Source organism: Vanacampus margaritifer, chromosome 6 (genome assembly GCF_051991255.1).
Source record: "Vanacampus margaritifer isolate UIUO_Vmar chromosome 6, RoL_Vmar_1.0, whole genome shotgun sequence".
Lineage (NCBI taxonomy): Eukaryota > Metazoa > Chordata > Actinopteri > Syngnathiformes > Syngnathidae > Vanacampus > Vanacampus margaritifer.
In genome coordinates, this window is record NC_135437.1 from 16,574,895 (window position 1) to 16,589,538 (window position 14,644).

The 14,644-nt window shown below is 39.5% G+C and overlaps 1 protein-coding gene across 4 annotated transcripts in view; it reads right to left on the bottom strand.

The window, feature by feature from the left end:
* The window catches only part of LOC144053970 (uncharacterized), a 142,067-nt gene that overhangs the window by 86,992 nt on the left and 40,431 nt on the right, over nt 1–14,644 (bottom strand). For 2 of the 4 annotated variants that reach the window (XM_077568939.1, XM_077568940.1), the window contains exons 4-5: nt 10,154–10,208; nt 9,161–9,784 (exon numbers count right to left, since the gene is read on the bottom strand). In XM_077568939.1, the coding sequence (XP_077425065.1) occupies nt 9,646–9,784; nt 10,154–10,208 (194 nt within the window). In that variant the 3' untranslated portion in view covers nt 9,161–9,645. Of the gene's footprint in view, nt 1–8,314; nt 8,346–9,160; nt 9,785–10,153; nt 10,209–14,644 lie in introns of those variants that run through there. The other 2 variants (XR_013294568.1, XR_013294569.1) reach the window with 2 other exon arrangements.

The window sequence follows — 14,644 nt, forward strand, 5'->3', positions numbered from 1 at the left end:
TTCCTGCGCATAACTTTCTGAATTCTACGGTTCTCTGTTCAGTATCAGCATACTATCAAGACATTCAAATTAAAACACCAACATTGTTACAAGAAAACAGTGAAATATGACTCACTGTACAATTTTCCATTTTACCTGCTGTTTTAGCAATTACGTAATTTGTTTGCATCTGCACCACAAAATGACCAAATTTTTCTTGTGTTTTTTCTCCAGCAGGATAGACTGGTACCATGGCCTGCTTACTGGACTTTCTAAACAAGTTATATGCATCCATAATTCTGCTGCTCAAGACTGGACTCAACTAGACCTGACTAGGACCAATTATCTAAATACTCCTGGGCCTCAACGTGCAGTACGTCAACTGACCAAAAACAATCAATCATGTAGAGCCGTCCTCCTTTATAGTAAAATTGACCACAATCATATTAGCCCAGTGTTGCGGTCTCGGAACTGACTCCCTGACCTCATAACAGCTAAGCTTGTGAACAAGTCTCCTACTGGAGCCCCGAGTCATGACTGAACCCAGTGAGGCTACGTTTTAGGTTCTTTTTTTTTTTTTTCTTCTGGAGAGCTCAGTATTGTTCATTCGGTAATTTTACCGATTTGACAGCTCTCCTTTATTTTTATTTTTTATTATTATTATTATTTTTATTTTATTTTTTATTACATTTTAGGTTCATGATGCTACAATCTGGAACAGTCTTCCTGAATATGTGAGACAATGTTCAAATTCAGGTTGAAAACAGTTCTGTTTAACAGTACATTCTGTATGAAAACTGAACGCATTTTACCTGCAGCACTCCTCACTTTTAATTCAATTAATTAATCACTTGGTTTTATGGAATGTCATGATTTTGTCTTGTAATTTTATGCAGCTGTGAAGCATTTTGAATTTCCGTGCGTACGAATTGTGCTCTACAAATAAACTCGCCTGGTCTAATTGCAGTATAAATTTCTCTCTTGCTTGGAATCTGACTTGCTCCTTCTACGCAGGGTCACTGTTAACATTTTAACCCTGGAGAACCCACGGGGTCAAATTTGGCCCCTATAAATTCTGCTACTCAAATAACAAAGACCTTTTTTTTTTTACAGCAGTGATTTTGTCCCTGTGTTCTTGTTTCCATTGGCCAAAGTGTGTTTGTACATTCAAAATCCAGTTCTAAAATGCAACAAATAAAACAAAAAAATTATATTATTATTGTTCAATGTAGCTGTGTAATTGATTGATTATTTTCTTAAATTCTAAATAGTTTACTGACAGTTTTTGTTGTTATGATTTTTCGAAATGATACCCCTAAATCCCAAAAGGGTCAAATTTCGCCCGAATCCTAAATTAGGGAATAAAGGGTTAAAATTAAAAAAAACTATATTTTGGTGTTCAGTGAATTTATAGCAGTCATTTAATGTATAATTCATAATTTTCCAAAGAAAAAAAGGTTAATAAGCGCTTAAAATCAAACTTTTTCAATTTGAACTACTTTACCTATCATACTTTACACATCTTCTTAGCCAGCAACTGTAAAGGCTTCAAATAGAGCGGACAGCAGTTGGCAAATTGGTGTCTTCGAGTTGTGCCACTGACTAAATCAGGTTTAGAAAATGTTTTCTTTAAACATGGTTAGCAGCCATCCAAACACTCATCGTGCTGTTAGAAGCCCTCGGTCCAGTTTTATCAGCGAGTTAACTCCGGCGAAGTAGGCCAGATCAATAAGAACATTCTGAGGGAGCAGTCGGAGGCGAACGTTAGAGGCCCGGGGTAGGGTGTCGGGTGGGGGGAGAAGGCGAAAAGCAGGGAGCAATCAGAGAGCTAAAGGTGTGTGCGTACGTGTGTGTGCGTGTGCGCAAGCGCGTGCGTGTGCGTGAACATGCGCCTTCAGGAGTGGATCGATGCACTGACAGCAGCTCGGCTTTGTTCTGGCATAGTACTCAGATGTAAGGCGTGCGTAACATGATTGCTTTAAGGTTTTTGTTGCGGCTACTTGTGTTTTTGTTTGTCACTTTGCTCGACTCCTCGTAGCATGTGCCCCGCTGTCGCTTTTGTCTGCGAGTTAGCTAGGTGTGCGTCCTCATTATTTCTTGTACATTTTCTTGAATCACCCAAATGCCATTTTAGTCGTCACGTTTTGACACATTTCTGAATGTGGGATGAGCGCCAAGGCCAACTTGGCCTAAGGGCAAGAAAAATTTGGGTGCGTGAGCAATTTTGAAAGAAAAATCAACAAGCATCTGCATGCTTGTGAATCCATTTGAAGATTAAAAATAATAATTTAAAAGCATTAGGAGAGACGTTGGTGCCCCTGCATTCTTTTGATACAAGTAATGTTTGCTTTTGTCAGGAGAGGTGAGGAGCGGCGGGGGGTCTTTGACATCGCTCGTCATTTCTCTAGTTCCAAAGAGTTTTTTTTATCTTCACAAAAACACATTCTTCATCCTCGTGCTAACCAAGTTAAGCACTTTGCATCACTAAATACCCCACGAAGAATTATTTGCGATGAGAGCTTGGGTGCGCCTGCCTGCTGACTGAAAGGTGTTGACCGCAAAGGACAAGTAGGTGTCAATAGACCTGCTCTCAGTGCCTATGGGACGTTGAGACGCATGAGCTCTTTTCCAAGGCTTTAATAAGATAGCACAGATGCGCTCTTGTTTGAGCACAGTGCTGCGTCTCATTGTACTTTGGCCTCCCAACCCCGCCATTGCAAGCCCTCCATTGCTTGGGACGCATGAGAGGGTCTCATTAGGACAGGCAAACGAAAACCGGGGTCAAGGTCTATAAAAGGTAGTCCCCGCTAAGAAGCATGCCTCCGAGATGAGTTGGGGAGCGCCACCGCGTCCTAGCGGCCCACCCCTGCGGACCTCTGGCCCTCCCCATCCATGACCTCCCATACCCGCCATTATTTGATGAAGCAGAGCTTGATAATTATTTAGTGTGGATGAAGAAGGGGGCACAGTCTGAAAAGGAGTGTCCCACTCTAAAGGAGAGGATAGTAGGGGATGATAGAAGAAGAAAAAAAAACGAACCAAAAAAAAGATCAAAAGCAGGCCTTTCGCTTTTCATGCCTCAGAGGCTCCAAAGAGGATAAAGAACAATTGGGCCCTGGGTATTCTGTCCTCTCTGGCAATTAGACTCAGCTGATGAAGTGAAAGGGATGAATGGCAGGGTTCAAGGCCTTCTCTAGGATTCACACAACAGGGTGTGTTTTTACCCTCTCCTCCTTTATCCCTCATCTCCCCAAATGCGGCTGAAATATTTCCAGATGAAGACAATGTGACTCGAGGTGCCAAATCGCAATCACGGGCGGGGGCTGACGAGATTGAGGAGCTTTAAGAGGAGCCGAGGGGGCACAAACAGACCGCTGTGCAATCACGTGCGCAAACACATTTTCTGCAAAGTGCCCGCCAAAAAGATGGGCATTTCTGATCACAAGAGTAAAGTCCAATCTACTTTGCGCAAAGATTATCTTGGCACAGTCCACTGACTACTCCACTAGTAACTGCACTTTTGCATCGTTAAAAGTAACTGATTAAGACTTAGAGGAACATATCTGAGATTCATTTGACTGCATTTAACAACTATTTGATAGGATTAATCTTAATTTTAGTTTTTCTATTAGAGAGCATAACTTCCCACAGCTGATGTCACAATCCTTAAAAATGAGGAAAGTCATTTATAAAGTGGAATTTACGGGACAATTTTGTTTTTAAAGGGGAAGTCAACCCAAAAATGTTCTTTAAAATATCTTGTATGTGCTATTGTGCCCCCACTCGTCTAAACACGGAATTCTGCATTTGTAGGATATGAAGTTAAGCAGCAAAATCCACTTCTTTTTTTTTTAATCCATCTCCGGGGACGGCCATTTTGCAATTCGCTGTTAACTGAAAATTGCATCATAGTTGCTCAGGGTTCAGGTAACGACCAATCATGGTCCACCTGTTTGTCACCACCTATGAAGTAATTTTCAGTCGACAGCAAGCAGCAAAACGGCCGTCACCTCAGATGGATAAAAAACGGGTCGATTTTGCCGGTTAACTCATATTCCACAAACACAATATTAACCAGAATAAATGCATAATACATATTATTGAATTTTTTTTTTTTACTTGACTTCCCCTTTAACTCTTTTACTGCCAAAGACGTTAAATGACGTTCTGCAAAAACCTACGGAGGAGCGCCAAAGACGTTAAAAGACGTCCTCCCATTTTTTTTTATTTTTTTTTTTGAAACGGGTGCTGGGAAGGCTTGCGGAGCTCTCCTGAAAGTTTTAAGCAGGTTTTTTGAGCCTAATGACTATTTTTGGCCCCTAGAGGGCAGCGATGACTCTCTTTTGACAAGATCGGGTGGGCGTCAGTAGAGGCGGAGCTAGAGCGTTGAGCAGGAGATCAGAATGGAAAACAAAGGAAAAATGGCGGCCGGTCGCGAGGAGCTAACGCCAGAGCCGTTTTTTTCAAAGACCAAAAGCATCGCTAAAAAAGCACATTGTTGATGACGATGATCATTATCGATGATGAAGATGATGGTGACTCCGTGGTTGGAAAGCATTGACGCGGCAGTAGAAGACGTTAGATGGAGCTAGATGGAGGAGGGAACGGGCAATGGCGAGCGTTTGCAAGCAGCTCTACACTTACAAGACGAAAGGCATCGACCAACGCTAAAATAGTACATTAATGACGACGGTGATCATCCTCGATGATGATGAAGGTGAATCCAAGCTTGACGGCGAAATTGGAACCGCTGACGCGGCGGCTATGACGGTGTCGTAACGCGGAACGCAACCGAGCACGCACAGGCGGACGTTCGATCGGACGACGGAGAGTGCCCCGAGTCCAATGCATATTCATCGGAGGAAGTGTGTACAGTCTGCTACTTGTTTTTTATTCCCCGGAAAAAAAGGCCGTCAAGAAAGTGTAACGTTTGCACGCAAAACGGACCAATGTGAAAGTGAAAGTAAACTGTTGTGCGCGTCCTGGCGTCTCCTTGCAAGCAGGAGAGCGTTACAAAAGGAAAAACTGTATTTGAAACATCCACATAATTGTAAGTAGTACCACAGTTGCACACATTTGTAAATAGTTTGCGAAATTGTTTTGTCAAATTGTTACACTGTTGAATGGAAATAAACGTATTTTGCAATCAAAAAACACTTTTTCATTGTTGGTGAAAGCGTTTTACAGAAGTAAAGCACTATTTAGGTGTTTGTGGCATCATTCATGGACAAAAAGAAGTGTACAATTCACTAGAGTGCATGAAATAACATCGTTTCACAAAAAGCTCTTTTTCTCCGTTTTTTGTTTCAAAAGAGAGAATTTCGGTGAAAGTAACCATTTTCTATTGTTGATTACTGAAGAACGGAATAAGGTAGAAACAAACTTTTTTTTTTCTGATGAAAGATGACAGTCCAATCTTTCATTTGGTCGGATGTGTGTTTCCATAGTCCAAACACAACATTTTCTGTGGACCTTGAAAGATCACTCAAAATGCTTAAATCGGCTGGCACTGGCGACAACCCGTTTTTGAAAACGTCTGGCAGTCAAAGAGTTAAAATACTGCATATATATTTTAGCATATCCCTGCTGGCGTGCAGCACTGCTTACACTCAAGACACAGCTGCAATGAAAAAAGAGCAATTCTAAAATGTTGTCAATGTTGATAAATTAGCAACCTTTTCAACCCCTCTCGTGACTATTTTATTTGTTTAAGCTACTAGAAACGGTACCCCCCCCCCCCCCCCAAGTAATAAACATGACGAGCAGAATCATTTTCATTGTTTTACGTATGACAAGAAAGGAGCCAAGGAAATCACAAAGTCAATTGCACTGAAAATTGATGACATTTGCAAAAGCAGTAATCCACAATGCAAACTTTAAACCTAAAGTAAGTGCTTACGAGCCACAAATAACTAATTTGGCTAACCTTACCTTGAGAACTCTTGAGAAAAAACATGAGAAAAGACAGAAAGGTCTGGAGGGAGTGTGGTGATAGCCTTGCAGTTTGACAGCTCATTTTAGGATGTTAAATTACTCAAAATTCAAAATGGTTATTAAGTTGTTTTGACAAAAGGGACATTTGTGAGAGGAAGCAATTATTTTCACATAACCAATAAAGAAACAAACATTTACAGAATTATACTATTATTGTGGAAGTTGCGGGGGAAGTTTTTTTTTTTGAAGATTGTTTGATATAAGAACAAATAAAGCAAATTCTAGTAGCGGAAAAAAATAATCTAAAAAAGCAAAACTTCATTACATTTTTTTTCTCATGAATGACATTTTAGATTAAGGTCATATCTGCGCAGCCCTTAACTCAATACTGCACAGAATTTTTGAGGTTCAATTCATTAACATGTCCATCCATAGTTCAAAATAAAAATATAAATAAAAAAACATGACGATTACTTTCTAAATAAATACTAAGAACAGTAGCTGGAGCTGAAACCCTACACGACTGTAATTGCGTACAACCCATGTATACCAGTCTCTGTCTTTAAAACAAAGCGTGCAATCCTTGTCATTTGATATATTTAGGCATTCATTATTCATTAAAGACTCACAGGATGCCAAGTTATGATGCCGCTGTGTAGGCGGGAATCTTAACCTGGCAAATGAATCAGGCTTAATGAAAGCTGCGGTTTGAGGTTCGCTAATATGTTATTGTAATTATTTTAGCACTTGATTTACATTTTTGATGAAAGTGGGAAATGAGCCCAAAAAAAAAAAAGGGGTCTCAGTTGAAGGCAAAGGTCCCCCGCTGTACACTGAATATTGACTAAGTTCGATTCATTGTAGTATTATTGAACTCTAACAAAGTAATGCCAGCAATTTCAGTTTTTGGATAGGATTTCAGTTGATGCAGTTCTAAAAGCAGAGCTCGCTAACGACTAGTCACCATTACATTTGTGTTTATTTCACTGTTCTTACAGTGTCCCAAGCCAGTGAATGGCCCCAGGAAGGCTTTGATGACGCTGCCACACTGCACTAAAACCTTAAGATGATTAGTGATATTCTTAAAACCCAAGTCCGCTGATAATGTGTTTAAAGAAGCAATACGGCTTTCCCAAAGCTTTGAGTTCAAAGTCTGAGAAAGCATGGGGTCAGAATGCCAATGAGCCAAACAAAGAGTAGCCAAAACGGGCTTTGGAGGGGATTTGAAACTCAGGGCCCAGGACTCTTTTGATGGAAACATAGCTGTAGCCTTAGACATACTGTGTATCACATGGTCAGGCTTTCTTTTTTTTTTTGGAAGAGGGTTAACGGTGAATGACAAAAAGTTCAATTCACAGGGTACAATGTAACACCTAAATGAGTTGAGATATTTCACTGTCAAGATCTTAGAAGGTTTTTCCAACACAAAAAAATAATACATCCACCATTCCAACGCAATTCCAAATACAGTGGTATTTTGCATTACGAATACCCCCAATTTACCCTTTTTTTTCCCCCCCGAACAGTCATTTGTTTACTTACTTTACGAGACATTTTATGTATAGTTAAACACAAATAAAAAAATTAAATCCTAGTAAAGAGCATCTGAAGTAACATAGTGGTAAAAGACTGACCTGACTGAATGAAACTTTTGAAGGTTACTCACTAGGCCCCGCCTCCACAAAGGTATTTCGACATGTTACTGCTGTGCATGCACACGTGTGTGTGAGATTTTTAGCTTAATTACACACTTAAAAAAAAAAGTTTATTAATTTGTATTCTTTTTGTTTTATGTTTTATCATGTTTTATACAAATACTTTAAAATACAGTGCTTTAAAACATGTAACAAAGTTTGGGTGGTGCGGGCCGGACTAAATTATTGTCATTGGGGAAAAGTGATTTGATGTTTAAGTACAATGAGTTATGAGCTTGGTCATAGAACCAATTAAACTTTTAAATCAAGGTATTGCTGTACGTGCAACTGTGATAAGGCACCAGATTTTTTTTTTGTTCAAGCACTGCATTCCCAGAAAGGGCCAAAGATGTTATGCAAGTCATTCTCAGCTTAAAGTATCGTAAAGTATAACCTAGCTTCAATTGATGCTACACCAAAATTTTTTTTTATCTTAACAAAAAACTAGATCTCACTTTGTGCTCTATAGTCAAATTTTACTCTGTAAAGAACATCATATTTAATACTTATAATTACCAAAAACAATTCCATTAATCAATCAATTAAAACTGGCAGATGACACAGATAGATGTTTCGCACAAAAAATGTATAATAACGGGTGTCACTTTTTAATTGCTTACATTTTCTCCCACTTTTTTGAAGGTGACAAGGCCATTACTCTGAAGTCGCCACTTATCGCTGCCATCGCAGGAGGATTAATGGTCTCACTCGGGGCCGGTGAGAAATGTTTAAGTTGTCCTGATTATCAGTGCAAGAAAAAGAATCGTGGTTATTTGTCATTGTGTTAAGCAGTGAGAGAGACTAATCAGACAACCCCCAGAGTTAAGAACGTGATTAACCCTTTCGGCTACTGTCGTACACACAGGGAGTCGTGGCTAAACCATCCATCAGCATTGCTGTTCTGCTTGGAAAAGTGTCGGTTGATATTATGAAAACATAAATCCCAAAAAAGGCAATGAACGGAAACTCGCGAAAGGTGCGTAAACCTTGCCTTATTGCAAACGAGACCAAAATATAACATAACCTGCTAGTCAAAGACACCATTAGAGAATAATCGCGAATTCTTCTTCATGACAAATCCTCAAGATGATCATCAAACTGATGCTGCGCTCTGCCTAAATTGGAGACCGTAGGAAGAAAAAAAAAAGCTTCACCATTACTGATTCTGACAGTCGCAGTTCATCATAGCAGAAGGATAAGCTCTGGAATTTACTCAAAATGGCTGCTTCAAAGCAAAATGCCTCGCTTCCTATTTAATATGAGAAATGGGTCCTTACAATAGACACCAAATCTGTGCCAATCGGTAAGAGAACTCCTAAAATACTGTATGCAATTTCACCAGGATATGCATGCTTGCAAAATCCTGTTGAGGTTCTTGCAAAATGTGTGACTTTTGCAGCATATTGAGGCCCTTAAAAGGCAATTCAATCTTCAGAAAAATACTTGATTATTTTGAGAGGACCTTTGTGACATTTAATTCAATATATTTACTGTACATGTATAAAGGCAGTCAATGATAAGTCATTGTAAGGCAAGTAAGTGACTTCCAATAGAGTGGCTAGGGAGACAGAGAATAATGGCAGAGCACAGGTGAAAAATAGATGTTTGGCTTGGTGTAATTACTCCATTAGGGGGCTCTCTGTTAATCTGGTGCCGCTGAGGCAAGTGTTTTTACAGCAATTGGGGGGGGGTCGGGGGGGGCTGGTGACGTGAAAATGAATGCGGCTGTGGTACCCAATCACAACACGTGCTATGAAGAGTTTACTAGTCCGACCAGGACAGTACATTCCTTGATGCTGGTTGAGACAAAACTGACTAACATATTGTACAGGCAAACATACCCTTCATAGAAATATAGAGACATCAAGCATGGTGCAATAAATGAAGCAAACCACTCCCGTTCCAAAGAAATAAAAGTCAAAACATACTTGAGGGTGAGTTGAATCCTTCATAAGGTGAACAGTTGTGACACTCGTTGGCTTCCAAGTCGAGATGTTCTCATTTCAAAAGGCATTTTGCCCACTGGAGATAAAGTGAATCAATATGTTCCAAAGTCAGCTTGCAAACGGCACATAACCAAACTCAGGAAACAGGTGAGCCATGATTGGTTGTTAGCTGAGCCCTGAGCAACTGTGATGTCATTTCCAGTCGACGGCAAGTCGCTAAATGGACGCTCCCTGAGATGGAGAAAAACAAGTGAATTTTACTGCTTTATTGCAAAAATAAAAAATCTGCCTTTTTTCTCTCCTCTCATACGCTGTCTGTGGTCATGTCGACTGTATAGTGTGTTTAGAAGGGTTCCCTGAATTAACTTTATAGGGTCTTTTATATTCTGTATACTATATTGTATTGCTTATATTGTAGTGAGAAGTCAAGCACCACTCCCCACTTTGTGGTTATTATACGTTTGACAAAAAAAGCAAATACAAACTAAAACATATTAAAGTCCTTTAGAGCCCTGTGAGATTTGATTTTAAATGATATCTCTTTGTTTGGCTTTGATCGTTGAACTCCAAACTACAACCTTCAAGGTGTTCATTAATTACCTGTGTGGTGTGTGTGGACAGTGCTTCAACTTCTTGTGTCTCAGGTACCACAATCCTGATGAAGAAAAAAAAAAACTGGGTTAGACCAGAAAAAGGGGGACACGAGTAAAAAACAACAAAAACACCCACACTCCTGATTTCCACACAATTTTTCCAACATTTGGTGTTTGCTTCTTCCGCCTGAAGCTATCTAGACAAAAGCAGGAGGGGGGGAAAAATTCTCCAATATGTTCTTATGCATTTACTCTGACCACACAAGCTGTTTTCTCCAGTTAACTTTTAAAACAGTGCTACGAGCGCTGCCCACAGCTTTATCGCCCGAGCTCAGACTGACCTCATCCTCACCTTTTCGCGCTAGTTCCCATCTGTTTGGGTCCCACCCTACAATCCATCCCAGTTGGCTGTAGGCCCATAATCACTGCGATGGACTTTTTCAACGGAACCCCCGAACAAAACCCTGCAGCCAGGAGATGAAGACTTAAATGTGTATGTGAGTGTGTTCCGAGAAAACTCAGCTCTCGCACCTCCAAGTTTTCTTGGACACCCGACAGGATTGGAGAGTGTAGACAATGTACAGACGTTACCATTGTTTTACTCCATTTTGGTTAATAACAACAATTGGTAACAACAATAATAATAGAATGAGCACCCCTTTAATTTAAAAAATATATATTTGTAGTATGTATTGTACATTTTAATTTGAAGGTAACAGGACAGTTACGCTGGCAGGCAGGTATACTGGCATGGTTTCATGACATTTTGCTAAATTGAAATTCCTAACACTTAATAATTATAATTGTGACTGTAGCGTGCGAAACCTGACCACTTTCATCTCGATGAGTACCAAAAAGACTGGTTGTTAGAAAAAAAAAACAGAATTGCTCCTAGAATTTCCACCAGTCTGATCGGATAGATCGAAGTGGCTGTTATTTTGCATTTTATGCAAATTTTGCGATTGGGTGTAACACCATAGTTTGCCGAATCTTGACCATTACAGCCAACACAATCTGGTTTACTTGGGGTCGTTGTTAGAGCTGTCGTTTAGTCCGAAAGTCGGTCTAGTTTTAGCCTTGTTTTTGTTTTTAGCCACGAGTCTTGTGAGCGGAAAGCCTTTGCGCCGCCTCCGCATCTTCCACCATTCAATCACAAAGTAATAGTGTTGACATTAAATTACAGATTATACCGGAAACAAGTGTCTTAAATATATATTTTTACATTTTGTGATCGGATCCAATCGGTGATTTTTTTATTTTTTTATTTGCTGATCGGACCCAAAAATCTTGATCGTGTAAAGTCTCATTGCTCCTTTCTTTCACCGTTCTTTCAATTTCACAGGGCTGTGATCTGAATATCAGAAGAATAAAGTTGCAATTTAAAAATACTTAAGATGAAAAACTATTTGGAGGATTGAAGTAACTTTACAAAAAAAAAGGTAATTTTAAAAGTCATGAAGAGTCTAGAGGTGGCTAGCTCGAGATGCTAATGTAACAGTTGACCGCTTCACTCATTGCTCTGCATGTCAAACATCACAAATAGATAGACTTAAACGACCGTGGCCACCTAGGATTCAGGTTCCGTGATAAGGGAGATAAAATATGGGAACCCCTACCATCTTCAACCATGATCATTTTCACCAGTGTCAGACCTGAGGTTCTCAACTTTTTGGGTGCAGGGACACCTAAAAGGGGAGACATTTTTTGCAAGGACTACTTCATAATACGTGTAACACTAAATGCCATGGGAGTGAACATATTGCCTGTTATAAATAAATAATTTATTATTATTTTTATTATTATCATTATTATATTTATAAAAGTCCAAATGTTACAATAAAGTAATTCAAAATTTTCTTTGAATTATGTAAGCACAGTAATTTATTAATTTTATAAGACAAAGTTGTAATATAATATAAACTTCCAACACAAGAATAAAGTAATTTTAGCAAGTGAATATCAAAAGTGCAACTTTTTTCTTGTTGTATTACGCCTTTTATATAATGTAAATGACACATTTATTAAATAATAATAATAATAATAATAATAATAATAATAATAATAATAATAATAACCTATAATTCAAATTTTAATCACAATCATATCACACCTTTTAATCCGCTCAGAGCTAAGGTATGGAGGAGTAATTGATTTAGCGTATTTGATGTTTGTCTCATTGACCTGCTGGGCAGAATACGTTGTGCCGACTCACAAACTACGGCTTGCAGTCTGCAAGGGACCCCAGTTCGAGAGCCACCGCGTTAAAGACTTTGGCAAAATCCACCATTTTGGCACAAGGCAGTCTCGTCTGTACCTAATGCTGTGGCCAGTAAGAGTACCACTGCGCGGCCTTCCTTTGCTTTAAATTGCTGATCCAAATCCTCGCAGCAGCTCATTAGAGGAGTAAGCTGACCTTCAACCGGACGAGCTATTAGCAGGCAAAGGCGTACAGGTCTCACACAAAGGCGTCAAACGAGAGTGGGTGGAGGAAGGGGACGTGGGGTGTACACAATGCGTCCAGCTGGACTATTTTCACCGCCCAAAACGTTAGAGGTTCTAACTAGACGAGTTCCGAGGTGACGTGAGCCCCGCGAACCGTTGGAAAAGGGACAATTTTGGGGTCACGCTCTTGTTTTCTGTGTGTTTAATTTCCTATCGATGGTGACACGGACCGTGGCGTGAACCTACCTGTGGTATCATCCTGCTAAAAGTCTGGCTTCTCTCAAAACCCCCCACCCTACCCCTCCGTCCACACACACACACATACACAGTCGTCACTGACACCCAGGCCCAAAGCGAGTTTATTGGCCATCCAACTCAGGAAAAGGGAAACATGGAAGTGGCGGCCTGCAGCGCCCCCAAGTGTATAATGGCCGAACTGGCACTGGGTGACAACTCAGTAAATGAGATTGAAAATGACTGAAAATGTGATTAATTTCAGTAGTTCAGTTAAACTCATGCAGATTTACAACAGAGTGAAATATTTTTCTTTATTATTATTTTTAAATATAATTGATTATTATAACTTAAGCTACATTAAAAACAAATTAATCATCAATAAATTTGATTACATAAGAAAACAAATTAATAAAAAATATTATTAATATAGGAAATGGGAAGGGATTGCTTTTATGAAAAGTATTATCCAGTTTAAAGTTTTAAAATGTATATGTCAATAAATATAATAATATTTATAAAAATTAAAAAAGATGACATGATGAAAATAAATACTTTTACTAAAGAATATTTATTCTGTTCATTATTTTCTGCCAGGATTTCATCAGTCCGAAAATAGTGTTGCCTTCATTTTCTTCAATACAAATAATTGTATTGTTTATTTAAAATAGATATTCATTTAAATTTAGCAAGTCATTAATTCACTATTTCAGGTTAAGTGAGTTGTAACATTTCACTATCCTGAATCCCTCTTCACTAATCCTTAGTGTGAAATACAACACCAGCCAGTATTAAAGCGCAGTTAAAGATGTATTCGATAATAGCAAAATACAATAGATACAATGTATAAAACACAGTGTATTTTGAGTGTGTGCTATTTAGGAGAACCTGGTTTAAAGACCTGCATGTGAAATTTCCTGGAAGTGAGATCGCCATTTTCATTTGCAGGTTAATACACGCAGAAAGGTTTTTTTAGTTTTGTTTTTTCCGGTTACTATGAAGCTACATGCTGCACTTTCACCTGAGCTCAAAAGTTTGCTACAATGGCATTTTTGCTCAGCACAAACAAAGTTCACAGTGGCACCAAATTCTCAGGGAACCCGTTGCATCACAAGCATCGCTCTTCCCTTCATCTGATGCTAATGTAGAACAAAAAAAAGAGAGCAAAAGAGATATCTGGCTTTAAAGACATGGCCGTCTGCTGCGCTCGGCGTTTGAAGCCGTAAATGTGACATAAGACTTCAAGAGGAAACCCCAAGACTGGCGGTTTAAAGATGAGTGCGAGGCAGCCACGGCAACACGGTTCGTCTCCATCCAGAGGGATATTCTGCGGCCAAGCTTGATTATTGGAGATGAAGGACAGCCTGAGAGGATGTGGGATTGTTAAACCCTTGAATCCTTTCAACAAAGCCCTCCTATAACAATCTTCTCTCCGCCGTCGCTGCATTTATTGTGTGCACCCTTGAGTTTTTCCTCTCTTTTCTCTCTCCCGTGGTCACATCCAGGTAGAATAACAGGCGGGGAGGGGGTATCGTTTTTGGCATTCAGTGGTGAAATGTAGGTATTTTATTTATCATCAATTACGCGTGTATTGTTTGTTTTGAAAACCAAACAGACCTTGAATGACTGAAGGGAAAAAAGTGTTGGCCGCATTTCACAGGCTCATCCCCGGCACCAACTAATCACGACGCCGTTCTGTATATGTAGACGCCACTTCAACCGTCATTAGTATTATGCGAAACCCTGGCCGCGGACTCAAAACCTCTGCTCCCCCCCTTTTGCTATGAGAGGGCTGCGCTTCATTTAATGCCCTGTCCATTAT